General features: G+C 49.3%; 3 protein-coding genes across 5 annotated transcripts; all 3 read left to right on the plus strand.

Moving 5' to 3' along the window:
* The first annotated feature begins 46 nt into the window (after positions 1-46).
* On the plus strand, positions 47-3,700 carry CKS1B (CDC28 protein kinase regulatory subunit 1B). Its single transcript, XM_010953964.3, has 3 exons — positions 47-204; positions 2,236-2,363; positions 3,187-3,700. Exons 1-3 carry the CDS (start codon positions 146-148, stop codon positions 3,237-3,239), a joined length of 240 nt encoding a protein of 79 aa, XP_010952266.1. The 5' UTR covers positions 47-145; the 3' UTR covers positions 3,240-3,700.
* A 2,000-nt stretch (positions 3,701-5,700) lies between these two features.
* FLAD1 (flavin adenine dinucleotide synthetase 1) lies at positions 5,701-11,626 on the plus strand. 3 transcript variants are annotated; one of them, XM_010953963.3, is made up of 8 exons: positions 5,701-5,852; positions 6,414-6,638; positions 8,064-8,808; positions 9,490-9,637; positions 10,101-10,199; positions 10,282-10,471; positions 11,240-11,313; positions 11,410-11,626. In XM_010953963.3, exons 2-8 carry the CDS (start codon positions 6,558-6,560, stop codon positions 11,543-11,545), a joined length of 1,473 nt encoding a protein of 490 aa, XP_010952265.1. In that variant the 5' UTR covers positions 5,701-5,852; positions 6,414-6,557; the 3' UTR covers positions 11,546-11,626. The 3 variants fall into 3 exon arrangements, with proteins under 3 accessions (XP_010952265.1, XP_010952263.1, XP_074205617.1); XM_010953961.3 differs by lacking the exon at positions 5,701-5,852 and adding an exon at positions 5,858-5,952; XM_074349516.1 differs by lacking the exons at positions 5,701-5,852; positions 6,414-6,638 and adding exons at positions 5,871-5,952; positions 6,156-6,223.
* A 485-nt stretch (positions 11,627-12,111) lies between these two features.
* Positions 12,112-12,847, plus strand: LENEP (lens epithelial protein). Its single transcript, XM_045515966.2, has 2 exons — positions 12,112-12,383; positions 12,471-12,847. The coding sequence occupies exon 1, from the start codon at positions 12,146-12,148 to the stop codon at positions 12,329-12,331; it is 186 nt and encodes a 61-aa protein (XP_045371922.1). The 5' UTR covers positions 12,112-12,145; the 3' UTR covers positions 12,332-12,383; positions 12,471-12,847.
* Positions 12,848-17,042: the final 4,195 nt, after the last annotated feature.

Below are 17,042 nucleotides of genomic sequence, written 5' to 3' on the forward strand. Positions count from 1 at the left end.
AGTTGTCCCGCCTTCATCCAGACGGACCAATAGGAAGCGCGGGCGGCGTGTTTGAAAGCGAGGCCAAAGAGGGTGGGAGCGCGTGCTGCTGGGAGTTGTTTGGAGGTTGGCGGGGCAGGACTGACGGTCCTCAGGCGGAGCGGTCATGTCGCACAAACAAATTTACTATTCGGACAAATACGACGATGAGGAGTTCGAGTATCGGTTAGTGCCGGCGCGGGGGCGATAACGAGATCGTGAGCTTTGATGAGTGAGGGCACAAGGAGCTAGTGTAACTGGGACTGAAGCTGCAGAATCCGCGCATGCGCGGGGGATTAGGCTGGGTGTGAGTTATGGGAGCGTAAGGCGCTTGCGCGAAGGGTAGGGGGCGATCATGAAAGAAACCCTAAAGTGATAGAGTATTTGGAGCAAATTCTCCTGTTGGGAGGAGGCATAGGTGGGCGTGGTAAGAATGCTGACCACCCTCACCCTCTCGGGTTTCTCGATCATTCTCTCAACTTTATAGAGCAAGTTGAACTTGCCTTCTTGAAACTACTTGTTATTTTTTTTTCTTTTGTTTTCTTGTGACTACTTGTATCGCGGTAACACAATAGAGCCTCCTGGGAGAAGGTGGCAAAGGCGGCCCGCGAATTTTTCGCATCTTCAAAGTGAGAAGAGTTCTGAGAGAGCCTGAGTGTTGCTTATTAATTCACGGAAAAGGGGCGTGGTTGTGTGGTTTGTTTTAGGAAGGGAGCTTCGAGTAACTAGAGTGGAATAAAACTGTCCAAGAACATCGAGAAAAGATTTAATACGTACCTAATAAATTCCCTTTAAATATTTAAAGGGCATCTACTTAGGAAACAGTTATGGAGTGCTTATAGGTTTCAGGTGTTCCGCTAAAGTGCGAGGCTACGCCATGTCTCTGCTTTCAACAAACCTAAAAACCTGTGGAAATACTGACATACTGATAGACTTCAGAAGGAAGGTGGTAATTGGTATAACAGGTATGTACAGGTTGCAGTGGGAACACATGGGACTTGTCAAGCATTGTGAAGAAAGGACTCCCAACAGAATCTGCATCTGATAAGTCCTAAATCCATAATTCTACATTAGAAAATTAGGGAAGACAGAGGATTCTACTAATCTTGGCATTCCACTAATCTGTATTAAGCGTAATACTTAAAACAGCTGGAAGCTTGGCTCTCTTGTGTTTCTTCTCCAGCCTAGTGCGGGGCTCTGGGCCCTCTGGAGAACTGTGCTGACAAACACATAACTATCTTTATGCCAGATCCTTGGGGAAAGACCACCGGCCCTGTTTGGACCCAATTAACTTTCTTTTCCTCTACTTTCCTCAGCTGTTTTCCTCTACGTCTGAACTAGGCCAACTAAAATTACCTGCTTATAATGTCTTTGCAGGGCTAGGGAGACATCACTAGTTTCATCCTCTGGAAAATTTAAGTCTTGGCAGTGGTTTTTGGTTTAAGAAAAGGGTTTTTTGGGTCTAAATAGGTATGGAGGCCAGTCTCTACACCAGGGGCTTGTTAGGATATAAGCTATTTTCAGACAGTTAGACTAGAATTGATTCTTTGAGGGGAAAAAATCTTTCACTAGCAGAGAGAGCATTTGGTACATTTTCATTAAACATGAAGCCTGTCTGGGTCAGCCCATTTCTTCGCCATGAAAGGAGACTTAACCTTGGTTAGGAAAGCATGGAGTTTCCCAAAAGAAGTCTCATGGCACATCCCTTAAGTTAGGAAAATGAAACTGAAGTTAGAGCTTAAAGGGTAAGACATTTGCATTTCATCCTTTGGGCTGACTCTTCCACACAGCATTCCCGGATAGGCCTTTCTTCTCCATGAAATCACTTCTCTCCCTTCCTTACCAATCCTGTTCAAAACTGCCTTTAATTATTAACACTGTGTGTTGTGGGGCTCCCATTACATTGTTTTAGGGTAATCAGCTAGAAGGCTGTCAGCTCCAAGAAGGCAGAGGCAGTGTATAAACAGTGTCCAGAATTTAGGTGCTCATTCACTGGTGTTATTCATTAGTTTGTACTTTTTAATATACTTTTGTGAGGATTTACATAATTTGGCCTTTATTTCTAGCTGCCTCTGCCCCTCAATAAGATTATGTAAACTCCCTGCCATTAGGAACTGGTCTCTTTTCTCTCCTCTCTTGGCTTTATATGCAGGCACTTATCTGACAGATGGAACCCAGAACTGACAAATTCCCCACCTTCCCATGTTTCTATTACAGGCATGTCATGTTGCCCAAGGACATAGCCAAGCTGGTCCCTAAAACCCATTTGATGTCCGAATCTGAATGGAGGAATCTTGGTGTTCAGCAGAGTCAGGGATGGGTCCATTACATGATCCATGAACCAGGTCAGTGCAATGGCAGAAAGCAACCACATAGGACTGAGGGAATGAAGGAATAAGATTTGCACAACCTAGGGGGTAGGGTATAGCTCAAGTAGTAGAGCGCACGCTTAGTATGCATGAGGTCCTAGGTTCAATCCCCAGTACCTCCTCTAAAAATAAAGAGATAAACCTAATTACCTCCCTCCCCACCAAAAAATAAAAATAAATTTTAAAAAAAGAGTTCTTTAATTAAAAAAAAAAAGATTGCACAACCTAAAGAAATAAGGGGAAGGTGGAGGTGGTTTACTAATTCCTTACCCCACCGGCCATCTAGAAAATTAGGAGTGACCAGAAATAAGAAATAAAGTACCTGGGAAGTCAGGCACAACCTGTCGCTGTGAAAAACAAAAAACAAAAACTTCCTTTAATCTCTAATGCAGTCAGTAGGTACTCTTTTTTTTTTTTTTTTTTTTTTTAAGGCTACATATATCCTGGTAGAGGTTGTGGCCCCTGCTTTATTCTCCATCAGAAAGTGAATTTTTGGATGTGTTCCAAATAAACCAAGGAAAGTATATTTCTTGATAAGACACCAGACACCAAACTGCCAGGCAAAACTAATAAAGGACACCCTGGGGCTGTACAAACGTAGCAAGAGAACTGATACTAACAATTCTGTACTTGGCACACGGGCCAGGCTTCTGGGTCTGTTTCTAAGGCCATATGCTTAAATCTTAATTTAGTTATAAAGATCTGAGTGGGTGATAGCTGGGAAGTGGGAGTGGGATACACCATAGGTTGTGCATAGGATGATGTGAGCTTGTTGCTTAGATTTCACTCACTCTTTCAGAACCTCACATCTTGCTGTTCCGGCGGCCACTGCCCAAGAAGCCAAAGAAATGAAGCTAAGGAGCCACTTTTCAGCCTCAAGCTTTACACAGCTGTTCTCACTTGCTAACATCTTTCCAATGACATTATGTTGCCTTCTCATTTCTCACTTTGATATTTAAAGGATGTTCAATACACTGTTTGAATCTGCTGCTGACTGTTTTGCTTCTTGAGCAGAGCCAGCGGGACCACCACGCCAGATGAGTGCTCTTTGGGTTGCAGCCTCAGCTAAGTGTGACCCCAAAAACCAACATGAGCTCTGTCTCCAGTAGAATACGCTTTGCAAATGGTGGAAGCATCTGAGAATAAGACCATGGCTGTTACAGGAATTGTGTAAACTTGCTGTTTTGTTTTTTTCCTGCCAGCTGTTGTGTGTACGGTGATTTATGTTTCAATGTATTGGAAACTTTCCATTTTATTCAAGAAATCTGTTCCATGTTAAAAGCCTTGATTAAAGAGGAAGTTTTTATAATTCTCTTAATTGTAAAGGTTTTTTCCCCCACACAGGGTGAGTATCACATTCAGTATCATGGTTCTAATTGGTTCTAATGCTCTTCAGTGAAATAATGAAGCTCAGCTCTTTGCTGATAATCAGGTTTATTTCAACATTCAGGTAACGGTTTTAATCTAGTTTAAGCAGACTTTGCTGTCAAACATTTACTGAAATATATTTCATTCTAAATTCAGGCCTAAGATAGTGATTGTACAGGGACATCATCTCATCAAAACAAATCAATGTTTGTCAAGGATGTAGTCCCAATATTTGAAGGACACAGGTGGGTAATAAGAAGAGGCTGTCGGGAGGAGGCTGCTAGTGTGCTCCACTTCCTGCCCAGCCTAAGGCTCAGGCACACCTAAAGCCTGTTCACTCCACATATTGGTTGGGGCTGTTTTCAGTGGTTCTCACTTTGGCTCAGAATTGGAATCACCTAGGTAGCTTTAAAAGTGCTGATGCCTAAATCATTCCCAGGGATGTGACTTAATTGGTCTAGGGTGTGGCCTGGATGTGGGGATTTAAAGCAGTCTTATGCAGGTAGTTACAGCACTAACCTTTGAAAACAGTTGTAAACTATGGCCCTTTAAGAAAACATTTCACCAAATAATAGCTTACCCTCTACTTTCAACAGTAGTGCTGAGTAAGGGAGATTAACCTCCCCACTTCTCCCTGTCTTTCATCCATTTATTCATAGAGCAGTAGTTCAAGTGTGGTCCCTAGATTGGAGGCATCAGCTCACCTGGAAGCTCATTAGAAGTGCACATTCTTGGGCTCCACCCTAGACCTACTGAGTCAAACCCTGAGGGTTGGACCCAGTGACATTTTAACAAGCTCTCTAGGTGATTCTGATGCACACTTAAGCTTGAGAACCCACTGTAAAGAATTGGACCAGAGCTGATGGTTTGGTGGGGGGGGGGGTGTCAAATATTACCATTATTACTAATAAAGATAATGTAGCATAAGGCTTACATCATTAGGAAAGCCCGACTTTTTTTTTTTTTTTTTTTTTTTAGAGCTGAGTTTGAGTTTCTTTCAATTGGAAAAAACACAGGGCTTATTACTTGAGAAGGGTCTAGAAGCCTGACTACCATCCACTCTAGTGTTTTTGTGGTTGCTGTGTGGCACCCTTTCACGTTTCTGAGCTGGTTGCCCATCTGTAAAATGGGCATCTTATTTATGAGGTTTTTAGGAGAGTAAGATGAGGCCAGGTGCGGTTCAGGAGTCCTCCAAATATATGAATTTTAGAACTTTACATAAAACAGTGGCATCTGCATGACGTGAGAGCTCGTTAAATGCAGCTCTCAGGCCCCACCCAAATCTGAATCTTGTAGACTTAATCAACATATTAAAGGCCCCCAGATGATTCATATGAGCATTAAGGTTTAAGAAGCACTTTTAGACCAAAAGCAAGTGAAATAAGAGGAAGCCAGCATAATATGAGCATCTAAAGTGGACACATGGTGCCCCCTAGTCACTGCCCTCACTTGTACCTACAAGACCAATTAACTGGGAGAGGTTATGTTTAAAGCACCATCTGAAACAAGGTGGGGCAAGGCTTTTTCTTATCAAAGAGGCTTAAGTAATTAGCTTTATCGTTTATAACAGAGACAAATGAAAGTTCCACACACCAGAAGCTCACCTCCGGGGTCTTCCTACCTCACAGGCAATGCTGACAATTATTCTTGGTGTTCCTCCAACTTCCACCTGCTCCAATATAAAATCCTTTCTTACACCGGTACCAGCCCCTGACCCCTTAGCCTAGAATGAGTCATGGTTAATGCATAACAGATAGTATATGCATACAAGAATTTGAACACAGAACGGAAGTTAGTCAAGCCTCCCTTTACTTCCAGCATCAGATGAGAACACCCCAAAATCCTTGAGACACCTCCAGCCACCACCACCCTCCTTTCACGCCCCAGACTTCCCACGTCCTGTCCCGAGAGAAAAGCCCGCCCCCCGACTAAGGCCCGCCCCCGCGTTTCCGGGTGCGGGGTGACCACGTGGTTGTCGCCAATAACAACCCAGTACTACTCCCGCCCTCTGGCTAAAGCTCGCGAGCGACGGTGGACGATACCAATGGACCCTTAGAGGTGGTCTGAGCGACAGCCAAAATAACCAATTAATACGAGGTAGGTGTGAGTCTAAGGCGGGACTCTTGAGTACCAATGCCGCCCCGAGTAAGGAGGAAGGGAGAGAGGGAAAGACACGGTGAAGGGGCAAAAGAGGCAGGTGAGAATCTGGAAGAGCTCGGTAGTCTGAAGCGTGGCGGGAAGAGACGGGATTCCGGGCTAGAAAGGGTGTGGAAGCCTGCAGAAGAAGGCGGCTGAATTCTGGCCGGGGTGGAGGGAGGGAACGCATTTAAAGGGGCCAAGGCCCAGGATAAGGTAGACATTTAAAGGGACAGGTGTCCCTAAGAGAAGAAACATTTAAAGGTGCAGGTGCCCAAGATAGAGCGGACCCTAGAGGAGCCGAGCTCGCCGGCCAGAAGACATTTAAAGTGGTAGGTGTTCAGGAGAGAAGGACATTTAAGGAGACTAGAACCAAGCTTAGAAGACATTAAAAGAGGTATGGGTTAGGGTTTGAGAACACGTTCGTTAAAGGGGCAGAAATAAAGGAGTCGATTGTCATGGGCCTGATGAGGAAGACTCTGCACTCCTGCTCTCCCCCATTGTCCTTTCTGGCTCCTCCAGGTTCCCTCGATCCCGGAACCCCTGTTCCCAGGCTATGACCCCCAGTGCCCCATAGACCTGGCGGGCCCCTCGCGCTTGCGACCCCTATTTGTGGGTCTGGGTTGCTACTGGAGGGCCTTGCAGAGGGGCAGAGAAGGCAGGACCATGGCATCTAGGGCCTCTGAACCTCCCCCAGGGCGCAGCATGACGGCGGGCATCATCATTGTTGGAGATGAGATCCTCAAGGTGTGTCTGGGACAGAAGAGGGGGGAGGGTGCCGCGTTCTCCTGTCCTGAGAAGTTTGCTCCACGTTCTTTTGAGGGAGGGGGAACCAGGGTGGGAGCCCCCTTGCTGCAGTAGGGTCCTGGAGTGAGTCCAGTATATTGGGGGGAAAGTGACCCTCATTCTTTCAATTACTCTGTTGAAAAACTTGTAACAAAGTCCCTACAATTTGCCAAGCAGTATGGTAGGGGGAGGAGGGGCTTTACAGAAATGACAAGTTCAGTGCATACGGGAGGTACAGGTGCATGTATTATTTAAGAGTTATATCTAGCCTATTTGGAAAATGATTGAAGACATTCAGCAGAGTACATACATGAGATAAAAGGAGAGTCCTAGAAGGAAGAAATCCCTTCTGAATGATTACGGAAGTCTTCCTAGAGGTCATGGTGGGCATCAGGTTTGTAATAGTAATACTGAATACTTACTAGGGCCTGGCAGTGTGCTTATTACAATCACATATGTATTTTACTAATCCTCACAATATCCCTATGATGTGGCTACTTTTACTATAAATCTCAATTAGTAGATTATGAGGCTGAGACTCAAAGAGGTTGAGAAACTCACCCACAGTTGAACAGCTGGTAAGTTGTAGATGGGCTTCCAACCTGATTCTCACTCCAGAGCCACCCTTAACCACTAAACTCACCCTAGAGAAGTAGAAGGAGATGAGGCTGAAAAAGAAGAATGGATACACACCGTAGACAGCCAGCCTCGAACATTCTGCAAAGAAATTTGAACTTTATTCTGTGTATCGTTGGAAACAACAAATGGCTTTTGAGCCAAGAGTGATGCAATCATGGCGACATGTTAGGAAGGTTATTCAGGAGGTACAGGGCAGAGCTGTGGGTGGAGGCTGGGAGCCTGGCCAGGGGTGTTGCCAGTGTCCAGGTGAAAGTTGCCAAGGACCTGTTTGGTGTCAGTAGGGGCAGAAAGAAGAGAGCAGATGGAGAGACATTTCAGAGTCAAGTTGACAGCATGAAGGGCCTGACTGGCTGTGGACAGTGTCTGGGGATGCTGCTGACCAAAGTGACAACAGCCAGGGATAATGTGAAGATGCCCAGTAAGCACTTGGAGCCAAGGGGCTGAAACTGTCAGGATTGGTGAGGAAGTGGATTAGTTGTCCACATACAATTGATAATTGAATCCATAAGCAGAGGTCAAGATCAGAGTGCAGAGATGGAGGCTCAAGGTGGATCACGTTATCCCTGACTCAATTCACACGGATTTTCCCACTCTTGTGCCCTGTCCAGGCTTCTTGGCATCCCAAGGTTGTGTCCCCCAAAGAACAGAGTGCCCCATCATCAGGCAGATGCAGCCTGATCCCTTCCCCCTTTGCCCTTCATCCCCACAGTACTGACACTCTCATCTTCCCTATTCCCAACCCCCCAGGGACACACTCAGGACACCAATACCTACTTTCTGTGCCGGACACTGCGCTCCCTGGGCGTCCAGGTGTGCCGAGTCTCTGTCGTACCTGACGAGGTAGCCATAATTGCGGCTGAGGTCACGTCTTTCTCCAGCCGCTTCACCCATGTCCTCACAGCAGGGGGCATCGGCCCCACCCATGATGATGTGACCTTTGAGGCAGTAGCGCAGGCCTTTGGGGATGAGCTCAAGCCACATCCTGAGCTGGAAGCGGCCATCAAAGCCCTAGGAGGGAAGGGCTGGGAGAAGCTGTCTCGGGTGCCCTCCTCTGCCCGCCTGCATTACGGCACAGATCCTCACACTGGCCGCCCCTTCAGATTCCCACTGGTCTCTGTCCGAAATGTCTACCTCTTCCCAGGAATTCCGGAGCTGCTGCGGCGGGTGCTGGAGGGGCTGAAGGGACTGTTCCAAAATACAGCTGTTCAGTTCCACTTGCGGGAGCTGTATGTGGCAGCTGATGAGGCCTCTATCGCCCCCATCCTGGCTGAGGCCCAGGCCCACTTTGGCCGCAGGCTTGGCCTGGGTTCCTACCCTGACTGGAGCAGCAACTACTATCGAGTGAAGCTGATACTGGACTCAGAGGAAGAAGGGCCCCTGGAGGAATGCCTGGCCTACCTGACTGCCCGCCTGCCCCAGGGGTCGCTGGTCCCCTACATACCTAATGCTGTGGAGCGGGCCAGTGAGGCTGTGTACAAACTCACCGAGTCAGGTAGGGGCCCCCGGGGGGAGGGGGGAGCAGGCAGCATGCGCCAGACCCTTGGTGCCAGGAACGCAGGGGCTGTGGGAGGCTTCCCGCTGATCCAGAAGGTAGAAGACAGCTATGGCCGATTTCATTCATTCTTCCAATAAATATCAATTGAGTACCTGCTTTCACCAACACTGAGCTGAGTGTTGGGGGTATAGCTCAATAGGACAGATGTCTGCCCTACACTGGACCAGAAACTTAACAGGAAAGATAGATGTTAAACAGGTAATTGTGCGTGAGATGTCAGTGATGAGGGGGTCCCCACAGCGAGAAGATCAGCCTTGACTGGGATCGAAGAAGGCTTCTTTGGATGAGTGATATATAAGCTGAGTGATAAGGAGGATTTGGTCAGACCAGGAGGTGGACAAGAGCAAACAATGTGGGAAAGGGTCTGAAAGGAAGCAGCACGAGGTTTAGGAGGATGGAAAGAAACCAGGACCCCCAGAGGAAAGACAGAGGTGAAGAGTGCAGGGAGATGTGGCTGAATGGTGGCAGTGGGCAGACTCTGAGCGGCCTAGTGAGCAGATGAAGGAATCTGGAACACTGGGAAGATATGGAAGGGTTTTAAGCAAGGGTAACTTGGCCTTTGCTCTTTGATACCCCCTCTGTATCTGTCTGATGCCCTCTTCTCTACCTACCCCACAGGGTCTTCTCTGGGGGAAAAGGTGGCAGGTGCTCTACAGACCATTGAGATGGCCTTGGCTCGGTACAGCCTCACCCAGCTGTGTGTGGGCTTCAACGGGGGCAAGGACTGCACCGCCCTCCTGCACCTCTTCCACGCTGCTGTGCAGAGGTGAGCCTACACCATGGAGGCAAGACCCCAGAGATAGAGCTGCCCCATTCTCTAGTTCCCCATCCTAAGAAGCAGGGAGGAAAGGGGGTGTCTGGGAGAGGCTTGGGAGGGAGGCAGCCATAGTGACCTCTCCATTCCATTCCCCCACCATATTTATTGAGCATCTGACACATGCCTGGCCCTAGGTATAAATATGCAGGCCACCATCCCCAGCCACAGAGAGGTCAGGGTTCTGTCCGGGAGGTAAGGCTTATATACCTGAAGCAGAGGGTGTCTTCTCCAGATTTGAGAGGTGAGAGATCATGTGCTTCCCAGAGGAAGTGGGTTCTGATGGGTGGGAAGGACAAAGAAAGGGGAGAAGGGGAGGGTGTCCATCCCAGGGGCCAAAGGAAACAGGGCAAGCTCTTTGGAGAGTATTTCCCTGTCCACACTGCCAAGCATATGGATTCTGTCCCCTCCGCAGGAAATGCCCTGATGCTCAAGAACCCCTCCAGATCCTGTATATCCGCAGCATCTCCCCTTTCCCCGAGCTGGAGCAGTTTCTACAGGACACCATCAAAAGGTACTAGGGACTTGGGAGATTTGAGCTCTGGGAGGGGCTTGGCAGGAGCCACTCTTGACTCCCAACCCTCTTTCTTCCTCAGGTACAATCTGCAGGTCCTGGAGGCTGAGGGCGACATGAAGCAGGCCCTGAGCGAGCTGCAGGCACGGCACCCCCAGCTGGAGGCTGTCCTGATGGGCACCCGCCGCACTGATCCCTACTCCTGCAGCCTCTGCCCCTTCAGCCCCACAGACCCAGACTGGCCTTCATTCATGCGCATCAACCCGCTGCTGGTAATGGGAAAGAGAATATATTGCCTTCAGTCTCGTGTCCCCTATCAGTCATTGCACCCTAGCTTCCTGAGGCAGGGGAGGTTGGGCCCTGGGGCTTGGATGAAACGGCCCCATCATCCAAAGGAGGCTGTGCTATTTGTTCATCCAGCCTTTTGACCAATTTTTATTGAGCACTAATTCAGTGGCAGGCTTTGTGCTTTCTCCTATGGACAGAACAATGACTTAGACCTGGGCTGTCCTATGTGGTAGCCACTAACCATTTATTTATAATAAAATTGCAATTAATTGAAATGAAATACAAATTGCTAAAAAAAAACCCACTGAATCATATACTTTAAAAGATGGATTTCATGGCATGTGAACTGTATCTCAATTTTTTAAATTAAATACAATTCAAAATTTGGTTCTCCAGTTTAACTAGCCACATGTCAAGGGAACACCATGTTAGCACAGATATAGAACATTTCCATCATTGTAAAAAGTTCTACTGGACGGCTCAGGCTTGCACAGACACAGCGCCTCCCTGTCCCCCTGGAGCTTAGGTGCCAGTGGAAGGTGGATTGAGAATGGAGAGGGGACAGGATGAAAGCTTTCTCTTTCTCATTGGTTGACCTACACAGAGCAAGATGTAGCAGAGAATCGGATATCAGGCCCTCCCTTAGAGGCCAGGGGAGCTAGAGAGCCCTGGATAGGCCCCTTTCTGGGTGGCAGGGGACAGATGTGGGAGAGGGGAGTATTTGTGACTCCTCCAACACTCTGGCCTCCCAGGACTGGACCTACCGAGACATCTGGGACTTTCTGCGTCAACTGTTTGTCCCTTACTGTATCCTGTATGACCGAGGGTAAGGAGAATGGGTATGGGGAAGATGGGAGGGCACTGGGACTGGGAGAACTGAGCCCACCGCACTCACATGTGCCCTCCACTCTCCTGGCTCCAGCTACACGTCGCTGGGGAGCCGGGAGAACACGGTGCGGAACCCGGCCCTGAAGTGCCTGAGCCCAGGAGGGCAGCCCATCTACCGTCCGGCCTACCTGCTGGAAAACGAAGAAGAGGAGCGGAACTCCCGCACGTGACCTCCCGCCCACTGGAGGAGGGAGGGAAGGGGGGCGTCCCGCGGTGTAGCCTGTCAATAAACCACCTCTCATATGCCTGTTGCTCTGGCTGTGTCTTCCTGCTTCTGGGGATGGGAGAAGCAGAAGTGGGCCAGGCCCTGGTAGCTGGGAGCCGGCAGTGCTCACTCTCAGGGGTCAGGGGCACAGGAGGGGAGACAGAGCTCCAGAAGGGAGCTCTCATTGATGATTCTTAGTGCCAACCTGCACAGTAGCCCACCGGAGGGCAGGAGAAGAGAGTGGTGCCAACCTTTGGGGGAAGGGACAGGCAGGCAGGCAGGGCACACAGGGTTTTGAGGCGCAGGCTGAAAGAAGGGAAGCTAAGCAGGCCTGGCTGTGGAGGATGAAAGATGGAGTAGCCAGGCCCTCCTCCTCCTGACCCCACCCCCCCCCCAATCCCTGAGCACAGGGGCTGACTCAGCCCATTCTCTGGCCCAGAACCTTCCCTGTGCTAGACCCAGGGGCCTTTGTCCCCACAGTCATGAGGTCTGAAGGGGGTGGGGACCATGTTGATAAAAGGCACTAAAGACAGCTCCCACACCCTTCCCCAGAGCTGCTACCCGCATGCAGCCCCGGACACAGCCCCTAGCCCAGGCCCTACCCTTCTCCCTTGGAGGGGTCCTGCAAGACACTGGACTCCGGGTGCCCATCATAAAGATGGGCACAGGGTGGGAGGGCCTGCAGCGGACCCTGAAGGAAGTTGTCTACATCCTCCTCTGCTGCTGGTGTATCAAGGAGCTGCTGGATTAATGGAAGCAGGGACCTGCCTCCTCCCCCTGGGACCAGAGCAGGCATCACTCAGGTGGGTGGGGTGGGACAAACCCTCGGGAGGCATGACTGCAGCTTCTGTGGTGCAGCCTGCCTCTCAGCTTCCCGTTCTCTTTTTTAGCTCCCGGCCCAGCCCTCGTGAAGACTCCTGGCACCAGCTGTGCTCGCCCAAGGATGGGCCACGAACAGCAAGTGAAGTGCGATCCTGCTTTGAGTCTGTGCCATCCATCAGAACTGCCTCATCTCTGGGCATCTCCATTCCCAGCCCCCACCTCTGGTTTACCTATGGTGCACAGGAACCTGGCCTGCTGGCTAGGACCCCAGTCAGACTGCAGCAGGAACTGGCACTCCTCCAAGCCTGGCACAGTGAGCCCACCTGCCCAGATGGTTTATCTTACCATACTGTCCTTTTAGTACCAGGAATGGGCTGGGCCCCAGGATCTCTGTTTGAGAATCACTGAACTATATATACAATAAATAAGCCTTGAGGTCAAAAGTTCTAAATGTCTAAAGGGGAAGCAGAAAAATCAGCACTGAAAGGACTTGGGATCCAGGGTGCAGACCCGGGGTGGAAGGAGGTTGTCCTAGATAGAGCCGAGACTGAAAGCCAGGTTTCCTGACTCACTGGTGCCTGGGTGGGGAGGGTGGAGGGTGGAAAGGCCAGGTTCCTCCCAGCTTGTAGATAGGGAGGAGTCCAGTTTGGGTGGGGTCTTCTGGGAGGCCTGCATGTAAGGATGGGAACCCAAATAGAAGACCTGGTCTGGCCAGCTTCCTGCCTCTAAAGATCTTGGGGAAAGCACTGGGCTGACATGAGTCCCCAGCTCACAGAGGAAGTCAGCCCCCTCTCTTCCAGCTCACACACAAAGCTGCAAGAGAAAGCTGCCTGTGTGGCCACACAGGTCCCTCAGGCTTATGACAGTGCACAGGACACAAAGCCAGAATGAGCAGAATTGACTCTTCACTTCCCCTTGGCAACCACCAACACATACTCTCCTGAATCACTCCCAGTGATAGGTACACACCAGCCCCCTGCATTGTCTTGCTCCTGCTTACTGACAGACCTACTCCCAGCCCCCCATGACCTCAGAGCCAGCCAGGCTTGTTCAAAGTGTCTCTGGGGTCTCTACCCAGAATTCCCTGGGATCTCTACCCAGAATTCCCTGGCCCGTCTTGGGATCCAGTTATTGCCCCTCCCCTTTCTCTCCTGGGACACTGGCCTGGAAGTCATGTCTGCTGCCCTCCCCCACATTCAGGGACCAGATCTTATTCCGACATCTTAGTTTACTCCTTTTTCTCTGGACTTATTTTCTTTCTTTCTTTGTTTTTTTGTTTTTTGGTCAAAGTTATATATGCCTAGAGTAAAGAATTCTGGTAGTAAAAAGTATCTCCCTCCCCCACACCAACCCCCAACCCCCCAGCTGTCCTCCATGGAGGTAACCATGGTGACCAGTTTCTTGGATAGCATTCCAGAGATAGTCTATGCATATACTGCATCTTCATTGATTCATTCATTCATTCATTCATTTTTTTTCAGTTTTTAAATTTGATTTACCATATTACTTTAGTTTCAGGTGTATAACATAGTGATTCAAAATTTTTATAAATTATGTTACAGTTAAAGTTCTTATAAAAGATTGGATATATTCCCTGTGCTATAAAATATACCCCTATAGCTTATTTATTTTATACATAGTAGTTTGTACCTCTTAATCCCCTACCTCTATTTTACCCCTCCCCCTTCCCTCTCCACTAGTAACCACTTGTTTGTTCTCTAGATCTGTAAGCCTGTTTCTGTTTTGTTATATTCATTCATTTGTTTTATTTTTTAGATTCCACATATAAGTGATAACATACAGTATTTATCTTTATCTGACTTATTTCACTAAGCATAATACCCTCCAGTTACATCTATATTGTTGGAAATGGCAGTAAACATGCATTCATTCATCCATTTAACAAAAATTACTGAGCATCTGCTGTATGCCAAACTGGCCACTTTGAATACAGCAGTGAACAAAACAGATCCCTGTAGCTGTCTATGGCCATACCACCCTGAACATGGCCAATGTCATCAAAATAGATCCCTGTATTCATGGAGCTGAAGTTCTGGTGGGTGGACACAGAAAATAAAATATAAACATAAAAAAATAAGTACATTGATGTTATTAGATGATAAGTGCTATGGGAAAAGAAAAAGTCCAGCTGGGGATGGGAGTTGGGGCAGATTATGGAGGGTCTAGGAGGCCAGGGTAAGAACTTGAGATTTTATGCTAAGCAAAATGAGGAACTATTGCAGGCAACTGAGCATGAACTCATTTTTTTTTTTTAATTTTAAAAGGCTCACACTGGCTGCTGGGTTGAGAATAGACTTTAGGGGAGCAAGGGTAGAAGAGGAGAGACCTTTTAGGAGGTAATGTGCACAAACGGGGCCAGACACATTGGTGGCTCAGAGCAGGGTTATAGCAATCGCAGTGGTTGGAAGTGGCTTCCTTCTGCATACACTTGTCCTTGTAGTTGGTAACATGCTCTACCCCCTATTCTGCACCTTGCTGTTTTCTCTGAACATACCCTGTGCAGGATTCCGCTTCAGTATACCTAGAGCCTGTCCATTCTTCTAGACAGTAGCATGGTACTCTATAGTAATCTAATTCAAGATAATTTCTCATCCCTGGCAGCCCCTCTTTAGGCATCCACAAAACACAGGTCAGTTCTCTTGCCTCATGGCACAGTAGTGAGAAGGTCCTGAATCCAACCAGACAGAGGTTAGTGGTAGTGGTAGACACAGACTTCACCTTCCCACCTGAATTTGGGGTTCCCCCTCCCCCTCATATCCTGCACCCTGCTTGGCAGCTCCAGCCCTTCCCTGACTCAAGCTCTAGCTGTCTGCCTCCTTTTCCTTTCTTAGGCCCCACTCCCACCAAGCTGGGGCAGTGTCTGAAGGTGAATCCTGGAGCCTGAGAGTTCTGAGCACAGGGGCTTTTGCCAGGGGAGGGGATGTCTGGCAAAGGCCACTGCGGAAGTGGTAGGTGGAAGAAGGCAGGGTGCTGTGGGCTGCGGCATGTGGTGGGACCAGTGCTGGGGAGCTGAAGGAGGGAGAGGAGTGAAGACTGCCAGTAGCCCCAAGAGAGTGTCAGAGATGGAAAGAGAGCCCTGAAAGTAGAAAGACTGAGGAGAAGGATGGGGAGAGTAACAAAAACCTCATATACCATTCCAAGAGCCCTTTTTAGCTACAAAGTGCTTTGAGCCTTACAAAAGTCCACTTATCCCATCTTAATGTGAAGGAACAAGCCCAGGCAGGTGAAAGGACCCCTCCAAAGTCACACACACAGCACACTGCAGTAGGGTAGTCATTCAGTGAACCCAGATTTTCTCACCTCCAATTCTGGGTTTCTCTCGATTAGCCTGCCTTCCTCTTCTGAACTGGTGCTTAGCATGGTGGCCTTAGTAGCAGTGGAGGCAGGGCCAGGCCAGCAAAATTGTGGAGGGGACTACCACCCACATTCTGCACCCACCCATGTTTCCCACTTCACCTCAGCCTGAGCTCCCCTTGTCCTTGAGCTCCCCAGCTCAGCTGGGAGGCCCAGCTAGCCCCTTTCCACGTAATCCAAGGACAGGAGATGATCCCCTGCACTACACCTCCTCACTCCTCTAGAAAGGAAAGAGAGATGTGGCAGTTTCCCTGCAATGTTCTCTTCCCAACCAGAGAAAGCTCAGGTTTTTGAGTGTCCAAGCTACTCTCTCAGGAACTCACTGCGGGGGAGATTGGGGGAGCGGATAAAGGGAGCTCTCCAAGACAGGGAAGGATGGGTAAGATTTCATCTACCCCCTCGGCTCCCCGGGGCCCTCTAGTGACCACAATAGGTAGAGGAATGGGCAGAGTAAAATGGAGGAGACAACGCAGAGCTGGAAGTGACCCCCAAGAATAGCAGCATGAGGAGGAGGTGCGGCCTGACATCCAGGATTCCTAGCTGATTACGTTGGATATAAGACCCTCAGTGGTGTGCAGAAGACAGGTGGAGTAGAGTGGTCATGAGAAGTGGTCTGAGGAGCCGCGCACAATAAACTGGATATTACAATGATGATCTTGGCGGGGGGGGGGGGGTCCTACGTTTTCCCAGCAACACTGAGAGATGGGCAGAAAGAGGAGTGCGGCAGTTGTTTCTCTAGCACCAGAGCGCAGAGCACCCCTCTACCAAGGGCATAGGCTCTTATTTGCGTTCCTATTTGCATCTTGTTTGCATATGAGTTATTTCCCCTTCAAAGGGCAGAAGTCCTTTCTCAGTTACGCCCGGCTGTGACTTTCTACTCCAGACTCTTTGCCAGCTTTGGGGGCATACCTACTCTTCTGGCTATTCTCTGGGCTCTCTGACCTCCGCCCCCTCAGTACCCTGCGGTCGTTAGCTCTCAGCCCTTTACCCACCGCAGCTTCGAAGCAGCGACCCGACTGCCGGCTGGGTTCGAGAAGCCGGGGGACCTGCGCCGCCTCGTGGCTGGCCCGAGGGAGGCTGAGGGCAGAGGGTTCTGTTTCGCCTTCTCTGGGACGTGGAGTTTTGGAAAATGTTCCCCCGAGCTTCCTGAGGCTAAATTTATCTCCCCCCGCCCTGGGGGGCGCAGAGATCCAGGCGACGATTAGTGCTGCGCAGCAGCCGGCTCCCGCCCAGAGGCCCGGAATAGGCGCTGGGTTATAAATAGT

The sequence above is a fragment of the Camelus bactrianus genome, chromosome 21 (genome assembly GCF_048773025.1).
Source record: "Camelus bactrianus isolate YW-2024 breed Bactrian camel chromosome 21, ASM4877302v1, whole genome shotgun sequence".
NCBI lineage: Eukaryota > Metazoa > Chordata > Mammalia > Artiodactyla > Camelidae > Camelus > Camelus bactrianus.